At 43.6% G+C, this 15,464-nt stretch overlaps 1 protein-coding gene across 1 annotated transcript in view; it reads right to left on the bottom strand.

Moving 5' to 3' along the window:
- Positions 1 to 2,788, bottom strand: part of RGCC (regulator of cell cycle) — a 15,155-nt gene extending 12,367 nt beyond the window's left edge. Inside the window, exon 1 of the mRNA XM_026058968.1 lies at positions 2,645 to 2,788. Coding sequence (XP_025914753.1) covers positions 2,645 to 2,788 — 144 coding nt within the window. The remainder of the gene's footprint in view (positions 1 to 2,644) is intronic.
- Between the last annotated feature and the right edge of the window lie 12,676 nt (positions 2,789 to 15,464).

The following is a 15,464-nucleotide window of genomic DNA, read 5'->3' as shown; positions in this document are numbered from 1 at the left end:
GGGGGGGGCTGGGAGAGGCCGCGGGGAGCCCGGAGAAGGGCCTGCCCTGTCCCCCGCCCCGCGGGGAGCTGTGGGGAGTAGGCCGCCGCCACGGGGGTCGCCGGACCCCTGCTGCCCTCCGGAGCTGGGAAGCCCCTTGCCCGTGTTTTGGGCTTTGGCCATGGGGGCTGGTCACCACTAACGTTTAAATAATCACCACAAAATAAGAACAGTTTCACCATCTGGAGCAGTTTCACTGCTCTTTTTTGGAGTATGCTACCACTGGTGGTGATTGGGGGGCACAAGGGCTCTGTAACCATGCACCGAGCAAGGATGGAGCTTACTGCCTGCTTGGCGTTAAAGATCCTGCCTCTTCCTAGAGCTTCAAGAACAAGTACAGCATGGACACAGTAATTTAAGACTGGCTTTCTCACTTGCCTACAAGCAAGCCAACCTAGATGCTTGGTCTGAGGCTGGGGTTTCAAGAAAACGATCCGTCTAACAGCTCACTGCTACCAAAAATGGAAAGCCTTGCTCTTCTTCCTCTGATCTCCACCCTTGTCAGCTCGATCAACTCTGGCATTCTTGGCACTTCTTCTTTTGGCTGATCCAGTTTGCTAATCTAAACTATTTAGGTTTCAGAAGGGGGATGCCTGTGGTGGCTTTCTGCTGGGCTGACAGCTCGTGGAGGGATACTGCAGGTATCAAACCCAGATGCAAGGACTGCAGGGAATCTTGCAAAAAAAAGCACTAGACTGGATCATCATCCTTATCCAGTTGGGACACCTACTAGTCCCAACTAGTAGAGAGTATTGGGCAAGATGAAGGGGTGGCCACCTGCATTTTTCATTTGATTTAAGCTTGCTATGAAATGCCAGGTGAGCCCGTGGCTTTGCCCGTGGCAGCAGTGCTGCTTCAGCTGCTGTCAGGAGCATGCTCCCCATCACTGCACTTGCCGCCTGCCGTTTTGTTCTGCCATCCTGTGTTGTGCTGGCATCTGTTTGTGCTGTCCTGTGGTTACTTCTCAGCCAGATTGGTTAGTGAGCTGCTGAGTTAGTGAACAAGGCCACAGGGGCAGCTGGGCCAGTACATTAAAGAGGGTGAACTGAGGACAGGAGCAGATGGTGGCAGAGACGCAGGGAGCTGCTCAAATGCACAGACTCATAGTCTGCGCTGTGTCAGCCAGGTTGCTCTCCGGTGGAGAGGTTTGCATATTCTTAGGAGGAAGATAATGGCACTTGTCCTTAAGTCAGGTAAACCTGATGTGTATGCATCCCATAGCTACCCAAAGTTGATCTTTTCCTGTCTCTCGCTCATTTTAAATAAAAGCTGTCTGAGCAGCTAAAATATCAGTTCTGTTAAATACCCTTTGGGCAAGATTCTGTCACATTTAGTTACAGCCAGTAACACTGAAAACAAACATCAGGTGCTATTCCATGTGTATGAGTCAGGAGCTATGATTATATTTGTGTGTTGATAAGAACATCTAGAATTAAAATAGAAGACTTGAGGACAGAGACGGAAGAAAAATATTCTCAGAATCATCTCGGATGTGAGAAGTAATGACATTTTCAGACACATATTCATTGCTCCTGCAAGATATAAACTGAGAAAAGATACATTCTATACAATAAATCATCAGTATTTGACAGATTTTGTTCACCTCTCCTTACCAGCTAACATGGATACATTTATTGATTTTTTGTAGTGAACCAAAAGAAGTTCTCATGCTGAGGCTGAATTTTTATTTCTGTGGCTTCCTTCCTTCTTCTGGCCTTCCTCTGTTTTACTTTCTGCTAATAAAAGTGGTTACAAACAAACATTTTTTAAGACAGTAGTGACAGTCGGCTTAGCAGAAAGGCCACAGAGCCAGCCAAGGTGTTGATGGCTGCAGGGAAGGACTCTATACCCCGGCATCCATCCTCAGGCTCCTTAGGTCTTGCCAGGAAGATGCTTTAGGCAAGCAGCCGGGAAGGAAACAATCCAAGGATTATGTGCCTTCAGGCAGTAGCATCAGTCTGAGGGTCACATGGCTCCCCAGCCATCAGAGAAATTCCTCCCCTCAGTACGGACAGCGAGAGACCAGCTGGCTTGGCGCAGGTGCCCCTGTTGTGCAGTCAAGGGTGGGTGTATTGGAGCCACCAGAATCGGGCGGGCAGGCCCGCTGTCTGGTGAGACGGCATCCAAGTTGTGTGCCGGTTGCTGTGGAGCCCCGCAGCAGAGAAATGGCTCTGTGCTGGTTGCTTGCTTTCCCATCTCGCGGAGGGATTTTGTGGATGAGTTCCTCGGGTGAGAAGTTCACAGCAGCAGGACCCAGATCAAGGTGAGGCAATTAGAAAAAGAGCAGAGGACGGTCCTGCATGTGAGGAGCCCTGCGGGCTTGCCATAAAGAAGTGAGGAGTGGCCCTTACCCCAGCAGAACTGGAATCGCTTCATCTCGGAAGTAATTCCTACCAGCCAGCAATGCTCTCTCCGACTACCGCCTCGCAGGTAGAGGAGCAAGCCACTAAAGAGCCCAGCTTCCCAGGTGCCAGGGCAGGGGAGCCAAGGCTACTATGACACGCAGGGGTCCCAGGCAAACCTCACAAAGGTTTGCTGACCACTGAGGGCTTGTGTCTCATGCAGTCACTCACGCGGGTGGATAGCACCATATATGGAAACAGGCCGAGATGGAGGCTCTCAAGTGGACAGGCTGGCTCTTGTCTTTGTTTTCTGCCCTCATCTCCTCAGAAACATCTGCCATCATGTTGCCCCTGTGTGTGCTTGGGTTGGTCGTTCTCTCTATCTCCTCCAACACAGTTGCACTCATTGTCCAACTGCACAGCAGAACCCAAAAGAAAATTGGAGACCTCCAGCCTCTTAGATTGTGAAACCTGTCCTGAACATAGGTGGTCTCTCTCCTGAAGGAGAGAGTTCAGATGCAAATTGCGAGGAAAAACTAGCAAGTGCCTCTTTGAGAGGGGCAGGAGAGACTTCAGGCCGAAGACAGGCACTGGAGGTTGGGCCTGCCTAGTTCCACTGCTCGCACAAGCCCTTGCGTTCGGTCAGCAGAAAGACCTTCTTGGCACTCCATGACCTGATGGGGTTAGGTTACAAGTTTCTCATTGATATTGACTTCACATTAGCGTGCCATTTCCATGGCCATCTAAGGAAATCTGTTTCTTTTCTTTCTTTTTTTTTCATTTAGCAGCAAGTGCTACTTCATTATGACGGAATGGCATAAGAGGCAGATGATACGCAGCATCACCCTCTTTGGCTTTCCTTCTTACGGGTATTTCTGTAGCCCCTTGGAGCCTTTGTGTGCTGTGCAAATGACAAGCAAAGTGATGGTCCCTAGCCTAAGACACTTCCAGTCTCCATGCATGCAAAGAGGCCACACCTGGATGTGTGCAATGTGCTCATCCAAGGGCTTTGAAGATGAAGGCTGTGGGAACTGACAACAGTGCCCTCTCTTTTCCTGAAAGGAATCGTTTCAACGGCCGAGATGGAATTACTAGTCCAAATGTGCGTGCGGTCCAGCCACGAGTAGCACACTTCTGCGGGAGATGGGGGAGCTGGTGTCAGTCACAGAGGGTTTTGCTTTTTTCACAGAGTAGAATTGTTTTGACAGAAGAAACGCTGAGAGAAGCTGGCAGGTCCTTAAGTGCAGGCAGTGAAAGCACTTGTGCAGGGGCGCGGCATCGGCACCTTCTCACAACGCTGGAGCAGAGGCACCCACCCCATGCGCAGAGGAGCAGCCCGATGGGCAGACTATGAGCTCTGCAGCCGTGAGGTGGTGTAGTGCTTCGCCCTGCATTTGCTCTCTACCAGTCCCTTCAGAAAACACTGTTCTTTCTCCTCTGGACAGCTGAAGCTGTAGAGAGCAGGAATCATGTGAAGGGAGACCCTCACCTTTACAGAGGTGACCTGTGGCAGAAAAAAGTAACCAGGGCAGAAGTGAGATCCCCCCATCCACACTGTTTGTGCCGAGCCTGCACACCAAAGCCTTTCCTCAAGCCTCCCCTTGCCCAAAGCTGTGGGCTATGGGACACACCTTTGGGGAAATGGCTAACTGCCTTGCGATTCTGGAGTCCCCATCCTTGGAGATGAAAAAGTCTTTGGATTACTTTGAGAAAATTGTTAGCAATGCGAACCTAAAAGCAGCAAAGTCCACTGAATATATCATTCCTTTTTAAATTCTTGCTCAGCACTATTTCAGTACAAAGATAAATTGTTGGAAATTCGAAATAATTTGTTAGGAATTTGGCATAAACCATTTTTTACCTGAAATCTCTTTTATAATTTCTTTAACATTTCTCTATTGGCAGTATATCTTGCACCTTGCCCAGGACCATATCCAGTCAGGTTATAAGGATGGAGATCCACAGCCTCTCTGGGGAATCTGTTCCAGGCTCAGTCACCCTCACAGTGAAGAAGTTCTTTCTTATGTTCAGATGGAATTTCCTGTGTTTCAGTTTGTGCCCATTGCCTCTCATTCTGCCACTGGCACCACTAAGAAGGATCTGATACTGTCCTCTTTACACCCTCCCATAAGTTATTTATACATATTGATAAGATCTTCCCTCAACCTTCTCTTCTCCAGGCTGAGCAGGCCCAGCTCTCTCAGCCTTTCCTCATATTAGAGATGCTATAGTCCCCTAATCATCTTAATAGCCCTTTGCTGGACTCTCTCCAGTAGCTCCATCTCTCTCTTGTACTGGGGAGCCCAGAATTGGACATAGTACTCCAGATATGGCCTCAGCAGGGCTGAGGAGAAGGGAAGGATCACCTCCCTTGACCTTCTGGCAATGCTCTTCCTAATGCAGCCCAGGATACCGTTGGCCTTCTTTGCCACAACAGTGCTTTGCTGGCCCATGTCCAACTCATTGTCCACTAGGTCCCACAGGTCCTTCTCTGCAAAGCTGCTTGTGACCTTGTTGGCCTCCAGCATGTACTAGTAGTGCATGGAATTATTCCTCCCCAGGTGCAGAACTTGACATTTCCCTTTGTTGAACTTCATGAGGTTCCTCTCTACCCATTTCTCCAGCCTGTCAAGGTCTCTCTGAAGGGTAGGACAAACARCTGGTATATTATCACTCCTCCCAGTTTTGTATTATCTGCGAACTTTCTGAGAGTGCACTCTGTCCCACCATCCCGGTCATTAAAGAAGATGTTAAACAGTATTGGCCCCCATATTGACCCCTGGGCTAGTGACTGGCCTACCACTGGGGTTTGTGCTGCTGATCACCACCCCCTGATTCTGACAGTTCATCCAGTTTTCAGTCCACCTTACTGACCATTTATCTAGCCCATACTTCATTAGTTTGTCTATGAGGATGTTATGGGAGACAGCATCAAAAGCCTGGCTAAAGTCAAGATAAACAACATCCACTACTCTCCCCTCATCCATCAAGCCAGTCGTCTCATCATAGAAGGCTGTCAGATTGGTTAAGCATGATTTCCCCTTCATAAATCCATGCTGATTAGTCCCCAAAACCTTCCTGTCATTCATGTCTGGAAATCATTTCCAGGGTCAGTTGCTCAATTACCTTCCCAGGGATCAAGGTCAGGCTGACTGACCTGTAGTTCCCACAATTCTTCTGGTCTTTCTTAAAGGTAGGGGTGACATTTTCTCTCTTCCAGTCCTCAGGAACCTCTCCTGATCACCATGACCTTTCAAACTAATCAAGAGTGGCTTCACAATGATATTGCCCGGGTCCCTCAGGAATTGCTCAAACCTCAAGTTTGTCATTGGCCTTCTCTACTTTAAATGTGTCCTTTACACTCAAATTTACCATTTTCACAATCATTTCTAGGCATGAAAAAGAAATGATTCCATAAGCTTCCCTTCTTTACAGGCGTATGTTTGAGCACCTTCTTTCCTTAACAAAACCTGAACTCTGGGCTTAAAAATCTTTAGCCATGTTTACTGCTCCACAGGCAAGTGTCTTAACGTTTCTTCCAGTAAATACTTACATTTTCTACTGCAGTTCCTCTTTCTCCTAAGCAGTCTGTGATTTCACTGAATGCAGCTGAGATTTAGCTGGTGAACTTTAAACTTCCATGTAAACCCTTAGCTTATACATGAGGAAAAAAAGATTGATTTTTTTATGCCTATCAGTTCTGTGTTAAAGACCATATACCAATGCATCTGTATAAATATTCTTTAAGGGCCCCAGTGTGCTCCAGCTCCCACATTAGGTGTGTTTTTGCCATTGATGCCAACAGGAGCAGCCTGTTCATCTGACAAAATGAAAAAAATCATTTTTAAGTGCAGTGCCCTGAAACTCTGCAAACTGATAAGCCTGGCTGTTCTTTTTTTATAAGTAGAAACATCCAACACAACTTGTGATGTAAACCTCAGCTACTGAATCCTTCCCTTCTTCTAGGCAGAAAGTGAATTTCTTCCTTACCATTCTGCTAGGCAGAAAGTGAATTTCCTCCTTACCATTCAACACAGTGTCTCCAGATCCTCCTCAGCTGATGATACAGTGTTTACAGTCTAACTTGTGGTTTTCTATTGCATTTTTAATGTCACAAACTTGTGAGCCACATAGCTATTTAAACCAAAAAAATCATGTCTGTGAATATTCTTCAGGGAAAGACCTTTAAAACATTAGCAAGTACTCTGATGTTGCCAGGTTGCAAGGTTCACAAGGTACTAGTCTTCTGAGTGAAATATGAACTAATCTGGGACACAGAACCTTATCTTGCTACACTGAAGAGAATCCAAGACCTGATTTACACAGGCGTTGGTGCTTGAGTAATCTAGTGGTTTTCAGATGGTGTCCCACAGACACCTAGAGATCCATGAACTACTTCTGAGGCATTCATGTAAGACAGGTGGAAAAAGAAAAGTAAATTTACTGGAAGTAGGTTAAAATTCATAGTACATATGCAGCTCCACTGGAAACTGGGGTCACAGATGGAAGGAATTTGCAAGTCAGAAATGGTTGAAAAGTTCTGGTCTGAATAATCACTTTTTTCCCCAATTTCAAAGATGGGAGTACCCCCAAAATATTGACCTTTCTGAGTAAACACCATGTTCCCACAATTAAAAGCAGACTTTTAATGAAATCCAATCCCATATTCTCAACTGGTATTAGTCTTGGACAAAGCTAGAATGACAGATCCCTGCCAGTGGAAACAGCCTGGGGGTTTGAACATATAATTTCTAGAGGTCTTTTAATAATTTTAGTCTGTTAAAATAATAATTCTTGAAAAAAGTAATGCTACTAACTTTTAGCTGAAGGAAACCAAGGGAACTCTGAATTTAGACAGCTGTAGAGGAGAAAACTGAAAAGTGTCACAGGATGAAAATGGCATAGGTGCCAGCCAGACTGAGACTCAAGGAAACCTAACTCCTTGGTATTGCACCAATTTCAAGGTAACTCAACCCAGCATGATCACAAGAATGGAGGAAGCCAGGGAAGGGAGCGAGTGTAGGATGTCATTCCCAGCCTTGCTACTGAAGCAGACTGAAAGAATAGAGTCTTACTCTCCCTTTTATGCTCTATTGGCATTAAGGAGGTAGGAGGCAGAAAGAGAAGGCAAGACCACTTGTTTGCTGAAGGCATATGGCTGCATATGTTAGAAGTGTAGTTCTTTATTTACTTGCGTTGTAGTAGGGCCAGTCACTGACCAGGACCCCATTGAATCAGTCACCATACAAACATGTAACAAAAGCAGTAATCCTTGTGCTTTGGTTAGCTACTAAATCACCCTCATTTGAAGGACAGGGATTTGCATATTTATGGTTGGGAAATAATCACACTTTTCTGTAGCACATTGGACCCGCTCCTGCTAATCAGTGCACAGGGGCTTGTACAGATGGGAAGAACAGAATCACTGTTAGGGACAGTGACCATGTACCGCATCCAGCTCTTTCCTCTGACTGCCTGAGACAATTGCATTTCAGTTTCAGAATAATTATTAAAGGCCCTGGGTTTTGTCCATTTTTCTCAGCCTAGAGTAATTTTTGTGACAAGCCATAGCAGCACCTCTTGTCCTCCCAAACAAAAGTTAAGTGAACCATGCTCTAATTCTCCCAGCCAGAGGGAGGATCTGTGACAGCAACTTCATCCATATGCTCATTTTCTATTTCCAGCTTCTATTTTATAAATAACAGGCTTTCAAAATTGCCCATGCCATACTGCCCAGTACCAATTTATTAGTGTTATTCCTACAACAAAAGATTTGCATGCAAAAGTGCAGACGCAGGGTATTTACAGAGGAGGACAGTAGTTAAAAAAAAACACATAAAATACCACTGGAAAACACAGGCCTTACCACTGTAAAGACTAGTGCTAAACCCAGTTCTGCACATCCAGGTTCGTCCGCCATTGTACTGAAAGTGTGTGTATTAGGCCGTTGTATCTGGGATTACTTAGGCCACAAGTCTTCCGTAAGGTGCACCTCAAAGAGCATGTATCAACTTACTATATATATAGCATTGTACCTGGCTTAGTACTTGGCACAGAAGTGAAAAGAGCTGGTTTATAAGCCCTCAGCAAGGAGGAGACAACACAGGGGAAGAGAAGGTCTTTGGAGACAGGTGGTGGTCAGGTCTCCTCAGCCAACCTGTATTGTGGTAGGTCATACACTGGGGCCAGGGCAGGCCAGGGTGGCCATCAGCCAGCATGCTCCTCATTCCTCAGGAGGGCCAGGACTTCTCTCAAGATTGACTGTGTTGATGAGAGGTGGTCTGTTAATAAAACAGCCATGGGCAGAGACAGCTTCCCTGTGATGGGTTATCTGTTGATGCCATTTCCCTTATGCCCCTTCTGCCCCTTAGAAATGGCCAGTGTCCTGATATTGTCCATGAAGTGTATTAGGAAGGGGAGTGCTTGGCACACCCAGGACTCGGAACAAATCCATAAGGATCGTGGTTTGTTCCAGAAAAATATGCCTTTTCTGTTCGGAGTTGGGGGAGAGGAATCTGTGCCTTCACAGAACAGCATTCACAGCCTGATTCAACCAGGTGTGAGGTGCTCCTCAGATATTTTATCAGAGCTCATTGTCTTTCCACATCTATGTACCTACTGTTGGTACAACAGATAACGTCATGCAAAACTCAGAACTACCACCATCACTGACAACTACTGCAGACTTTGGAACCTGTAATCCAACAAATCAATAATAATTGTCTCTAGATTGTGTGTATTTATATATACATATGGAATTAAAAGGGCATTATTAACTTAAAGACATATTGTATGATTTAAGTATGATTTTTTTTTACATCCAAATTCTTAAAATTATAGATATTCTCCCAATATGAAGCAACTATATTATTATAACTGCAATACAAATATGTTGGACATATATGGCTTTTTAGCAATATGTTTTAGAGCACTATATATAAGTGCTAAAAATGGCTTCTGAAAAAATCACCAATGGTTAAGGTAGCATTTTGTGACAGCAAGTGATGGGGTGGCTGGATGCAGCTCCAAAAGGCAGCTATCCTGCTGCCTTCTTCGTCCCCTGCCCTTCCTGCCCCTCACTTCCTCTCCTGGCTGCATCTTTTAGCCCCCTCACCGTGTGGCTCTGGTTTGGATTTGACTCTTTCTTGAGCAGCTTCAATTTACTCAACCACCAGAAACCAACCTACTACTTTCTCCGGGTAAGGGTCCTGCTAAGCTGTTGATACAAGTCTGTTCACAGAAGTGAACAGCGTGTGCCGAAGCCTAAAGCAAGGAGTGAGGCTGGAGGAAGAGTATGTCAGAGAGAAGACAAAACGTTGCTCTGCTTTTAGCAACAAGAAATCCTATATATCTACATCTTTCAGTACCATGTGTAACAGTCTAGGTAGCACATCATAATCCAAAAGGATACAAGCCTCACAAATCTCAGCATTGCAATAACTATTTTTAGATGTTTGGCATCCTGGGGTGCCCATAGCCTTGAACTGAATACAGAGGTCCTGACAGCAAGTTTTCCAGTCTCTTGATTTTTGAAGAATTCTCTGCTTACTAAAAAAAAGAAAAAAAGAAAAGAACTAGCGAAGTTGTAGGCTCCCAAAGAAAAGATTTACATCTGTTGATATCACCATCAGTTTACTTGTTTTTAGTTATTGCTGCATCCAAACAAGTAGCTTGTGGATGCTTCAGCATTCACAACCCCTGTTTCAGGAATGCTGTAGCCTAGCAAGAATAAGGCACCTGCTAACATTTACAGCCGCATAGGAAGGGTTACAGGTAACCTCTGCCCACAGTCAGAGCCTGCTGTGGTCTAGAAGCTCTGCAGTCTGCTCAGTACTGCGCTGTGCCTGGGCTAACCCTCAGGAGGTGTCCTCACTGCCCAGGTTAGTACTCTAACCCCTCAGCTAATGGGTCATGGTCTCTTCTATGGCCCCAAAATAGTAAATTTATCCATGGCAAATCTAACAATTTCAGCCATTGTTTTGAATGGCCCTAAAGAGGCATTTAGGCATGCAGGGAACATTATTAATAGAAATAAAAGTTCCTTGAACTTCCGGTGTCCTCTGAGTGCGTTTGAAATTTAATCAGTGTTTGGATCAGCTAAACATCTTCAGTGACAGATAACAGGCTCCTTTGGTGCCTAACTCCTTTTGTGGATCCTTTAATGACTTTCATACTGGTAGTTACAGGGCCAGGCATCAAGCATTTACAGTTTGCTTGTGATTATTGATGTGTTTTATGACAGCTTATTACTTGCAGTATTAACCCTTGTCAGAACTAGAACTGCTGTGTGCTGGGAGCTCTATACACAGCACAGGAAGATAGCTCCTAGTCTGAGCCTCATTTCCTGCTTTGCTTTAAGTTTAACCATTTATCATACGTAATCAGCCCTGGAAATACCATCTATTTCCTTCTCCTCCCTTAGCGCATAGTTAAAATACCTCTATGAACCTCTCAAAACCTGAATCTCCTCTTCAACTTTAACAGCACACTCTCAAAGACTTTGTCTAAACTTGAAATATGTTTAAGCATTAAAGTTTGAGCAATGAACAGAAAATATATTTAGTCTATGACAAATTAACTGAAGTGAACGCCAAGCTTCAAGGCTGATGCGTTCTCTTCAGAAGTCTGAGGAGAGAGAGGTAGGAACTCGGCTGACGTACGCTTTCTGCATACGTAATGGCTCTCCCAGAAGGTGATGCTGATCATGTGTGGACTAAAACACCTTTCAAAGTGTCTCTTTCTCTCAACTGGTATAAAAATAAGCCTAGGCAACCATGCTGTCAACTTCAGAACTCCAAATCCTAAGGTTGTCTGGGTTGTATGAACCTAAGTCTAAATCAGCTGTTTAAGTGTGTACAAAACAACAATGATCTCCCTGCACTGCCTGAAAGAAAATAAAGAAAATAGACGTTTTCTTATAATATTGTCTTATTATATAAACAAGAACAAAAAGAATACCAGAAAATAAACAGACTGCTGTTGCCTTTTGTTACTGCAAAATTATTCTGCGTGCAAGACTTCCCTCTAGTGGAAAGTCCGTGAACTGACCACTTTCCATTATAAACTGAAGTTTCAACATGAAAAAACAAAGGCCAAAAGTATATACAATGATACCGTTGAAACAATAAATGGCCAGCATCACAGTTTCAGGCTGAAAAATATAACTAGGATCCATTTTCAAGCTCCCAAGTGCATTCATTTTCAATTATTTGTCAGCTCACCATATCAACTTCAGATCAAATCATGTGTCACTATGTAAAAGAAAATGGCTTTATCTGTTTCTGTATTTTAAATAATAACTTCCCAAAGTGCACAAACACATCATGGGCCTGCACATGTACATTGCATTTACATATGAAAATATGATTCTTATGTCTGACTCTTTTGTCAGGCTTAAAAGCTGACGTCTTCCTAGCTGAGGGATTCATTTGGGGAGTCTGGAGTTGCTAGAGCAGAGCAGACCTAAGAAACCCCTTCCTCTGTCATTGCTAGTTCTGAACTAAACTTTTGTCATCCATAGGGCAGTAGGGTACAACATTTTCCATTAGGGCCTGGGCTTTTGGAACAGGCTTATTCCTCATGATGGGAAGTTTGTCAGCCTTTGGGTACATTGGTCTCTTTACATCTGTCTTTCTCCCCCCTTATGGGAAAGATAGAAGGAGAAATTCATGTAGGACAGCAGTACTACTGCAGGACTGTACAGGAAACTGGATGCTGGGTCAATTAGTTCTCATTACATTTATGTTGTTAACACAATACTTTGGTTTGTGCAGGGATAAATGATGGGGATTTATAAAAGAAACAAGCCCCCAACAAAACAGTTCAGCGCAAAGGAATTTCTGATTTCATGACAGTAGACAGATAAGCTTTTACTATAATTTGTAGCAATCCAGATCAGTCCATCAACAGTTTCTCGTAAAGACTATGCGAGACATTTTGAAGGTTTTGCAAAGATGGGTGATGAACATATGCGGTCTACCTACTCTCTGTATATGCCATAGCAGAATACTTAATGTAATTGCTGTGTAAATGAAATCAAAACATTAGGTGCTGTAAGAGAGGAAAGGCTGCAGAACATCTGTTTTTTCTTTTGTGGATGCCAGCTAGCACACCTACCACAGGATCAAGTCACAGTTGTGCCCAGGTCTCGTTGCATAAATGCTCCAGTAAGATTAGTTACACATATTTAGAAGCACAACTGCTACTACCAGTTTTTCAGAACTGCTACTACCAGTTTTCAGAACTTTCAGAACTGTTTCACAGGCCTCTGGAAGAAAAGGCAAAGCCAGCTTGACAAAGCTGGGCTGAGATACTCAGCAACCAGAAAGAGGCAACTTCCTGCTGCCATAGGAGGCGCATCATTTTTAACACCCAGCTAATCAGTATTGGTAAATAACGAGCAGTAATGGTTCCTGCTTCAATACGCTGGCAGTGAAACCCAATACGAGGCACATTTGCCACCCAGCAACACACAGTACAGTTTAAGAAGGGCTGACCTATCTCAGTTTGCTGCTGCTGCTGCTGATTTTAGTGATAATCCGATATTTCAGGAAGCCAGTTCATCCCATTAACCACCAGAAAATTAAATCAGCCAAAAATAAAATATTTCTGCCAGTTTAGCAAGCTCAACTGGCTCCCCGCTAAACCGCACCCTGAACTATCTAATACTCCAAGGCATGTTTAGATAAGTAAGGTCCTGCATTCACAGGCAGCCTTTTGCTGTACTTTTCCTGCATTTGCAGGTTTTTCTCCTGCACGGACAGCAAACCAATTTTAAGGAAACCAATCTGCAGGTTGTCAGGGCACACCTTACACCATGCCCATCTGCAATACAGATTAAATGTGGAAGAGATTTTTGAGAATGCATCTCAAGAATTTGAAGCGTTTCCATATGGTATTGATAAAAGACATTCAATGTTTCTTGTTAAGCTACTGAATCTTGCCTATAGAAGAATACAAATCTGCTAGAGCAAAACAGTATGGTCTACTTGATTACAGTCAAAGGCTGTTCTTTGTTTAAAAACAAATCACCACCACCAGGGTACAATACTCAAGCATATCACAAGATCTGTAATTTGTCTAGGTTGTTAACAATTCTTCCAGCTGTTCAGGTTTGAAGCAGGAATGCCTTCCAAGACTTTGCTATAGCTAGTCTTGTAATGATCAGTGCTTCACTCCCAGTCTACACTTGTGAATTTCCCTTATCAGAACCACTGCTACAAACACAAACTTTACCAGTCCTTCCCACAAAGACATCTACCAATTAAAATATGCCATATATTAATGCTTAGTTTATACAGGTCTGCTTGTGAGTTGCCATAGAAACATCTTAAGTTGACTTATTTGGGGCCTGATGAAATTGCTACCTTGTTCTTTATGCATTAATTAAATGAGGTCAGGCTAGAGTCTCAGAACATTGTGGCATAGTATAGGTCAAGTTTACACGTTGCCACATTTGGCACCTTTATATTTGACACTCCTTCCACCTCCCTGTGGGTCAATGGAATAGGTGGTGCTAAAAATAGGAGAGATCCTAGTCTCAGGCTTCGTGTCTTTGCTTGGCTAGCCTCATTTCAGAAAAGATAGCCCATCTCAGGCTTGAGATTTGAGAAGATCTGATATAGAGACAGATTCTGAACTACAGCAGCAAAGGAGAGTTGAGGCTGTCGGACTCCAAGTCTTCTTCATTCCCACAGGCTGACTGGATCCGGACTGGCCACAACTTCTTGACGCAACCCAGCAATTATTTTGATCCCAGGGGACTGATAAGAAAGGAGAAGCCACAGCCTACATTTGCTAGACAAGGAAAGCTAGCTAGGGATGGGAAAGTGGAGCAAGAAGGACTACTACTGACATTCACAGCAGAATAAATGACTTCTGAGATGACAAATAGCAAGGAGAAAAAAAGGCAAGACAGCAGTGAGGAAGAAAACATGCAAGAATGAAAAAGAGACAAAGTATAAAATAAAAAAATGGAGCTAGACTAGCTGAATATATTTTAAAGTTTAATAAATTGAAATGTGAAGTATTGTGATTCAACATACAAACACCACTAGCTTTTATATAACATACTCCTATACAGTGATTTTACACGTGTGAGAAAGGTGAACTCTATTATAGCACATTTCCTCTGGGAAGACTTAGCAGGCCTGTTAAGCTTGATGCCTTTTCTAATGCAATAAGTCTTGGAAAGACATCAGATGTTTTCAGAACATTTTAATAAAAAAATACTTTCCCTTGACATCTTCTATTCTCCATTATCCCGTTATCCTTCCCATACTACCCTAATCTTTCTTTGCAACGGTCCATAGGATTGGCAACATCTATTATTTCAAGCATATTGCACCTGTGATGCCAGCCCTGAAGAAAGCAGAGACAGCTTATTTGTCTAAGAATTCTAAGAAAAAAAACAGAACACCCACAGGGTGAAAGGAAAATCAATTTTTATATTTTTAGAATTCTCAAAAGAGCTCCTAGAATTCTACAAGTCTAAACATCATAAAGCTATTAATCTACTTTCTCAAGTGACAAACTGCTGAAAAGTTACCCCAGGTACTTTTGCTAGAGTCTTATTTAAAGTGTCAAGCTATCAGATCCAGATGGCTTGAATGCCACTCTTACCCTCCCATCTATAGTGCTGCAGCCTTCTTTGGAAGGCCTGGATTCAATCTCTAACAACTTAAATATCATCTCTATACAAGACAGAGAAAGACTGAACTAATTAATGTCTGCCCCTTATACTGGCTGATAAAATACTTCTGGTGTGCAACTGAGGCAAAACGATCAGATTACGGTCAACTACCTTTCCCTGCTTGAGATATCCTTGAACAAGTTGTTCTACAGCAACTGGCATGGTGAATATGTAAGACAAAAATGCTGTAACCCATATTTCTCAGGGTAGTATGTTGCCTACACGTATATTAATGTGCTAAATAGTTTTTAATCACTTACAGAGTTCGTTAAACCTTCAGTGAAGGTACAAGTGAGACAAGACTTTTTTTTTTTTTGAATAAACTAATGAACATGAAACAGGCTGAAATCTGATGTCCACAGAACATGCAAAAATTCCAAACCAAAGGCAAG

Source organism: Apteryx rowi, unplaced genomic scaffold (assembly GCF_003343035.1).
Source record: "Apteryx rowi isolate R43461 unplaced genomic scaffold, aptRow1 scaffold_150, whole genome shotgun sequence".
Taxonomy (NCBI): Eukaryota; Metazoa; Chordata; class Aves; order Apterygiformes; family Apterygidae; genus Apteryx; species Apteryx rowi.
This window is presented reverse-complemented; position numbering and strand designations above follow the sequence as displayed.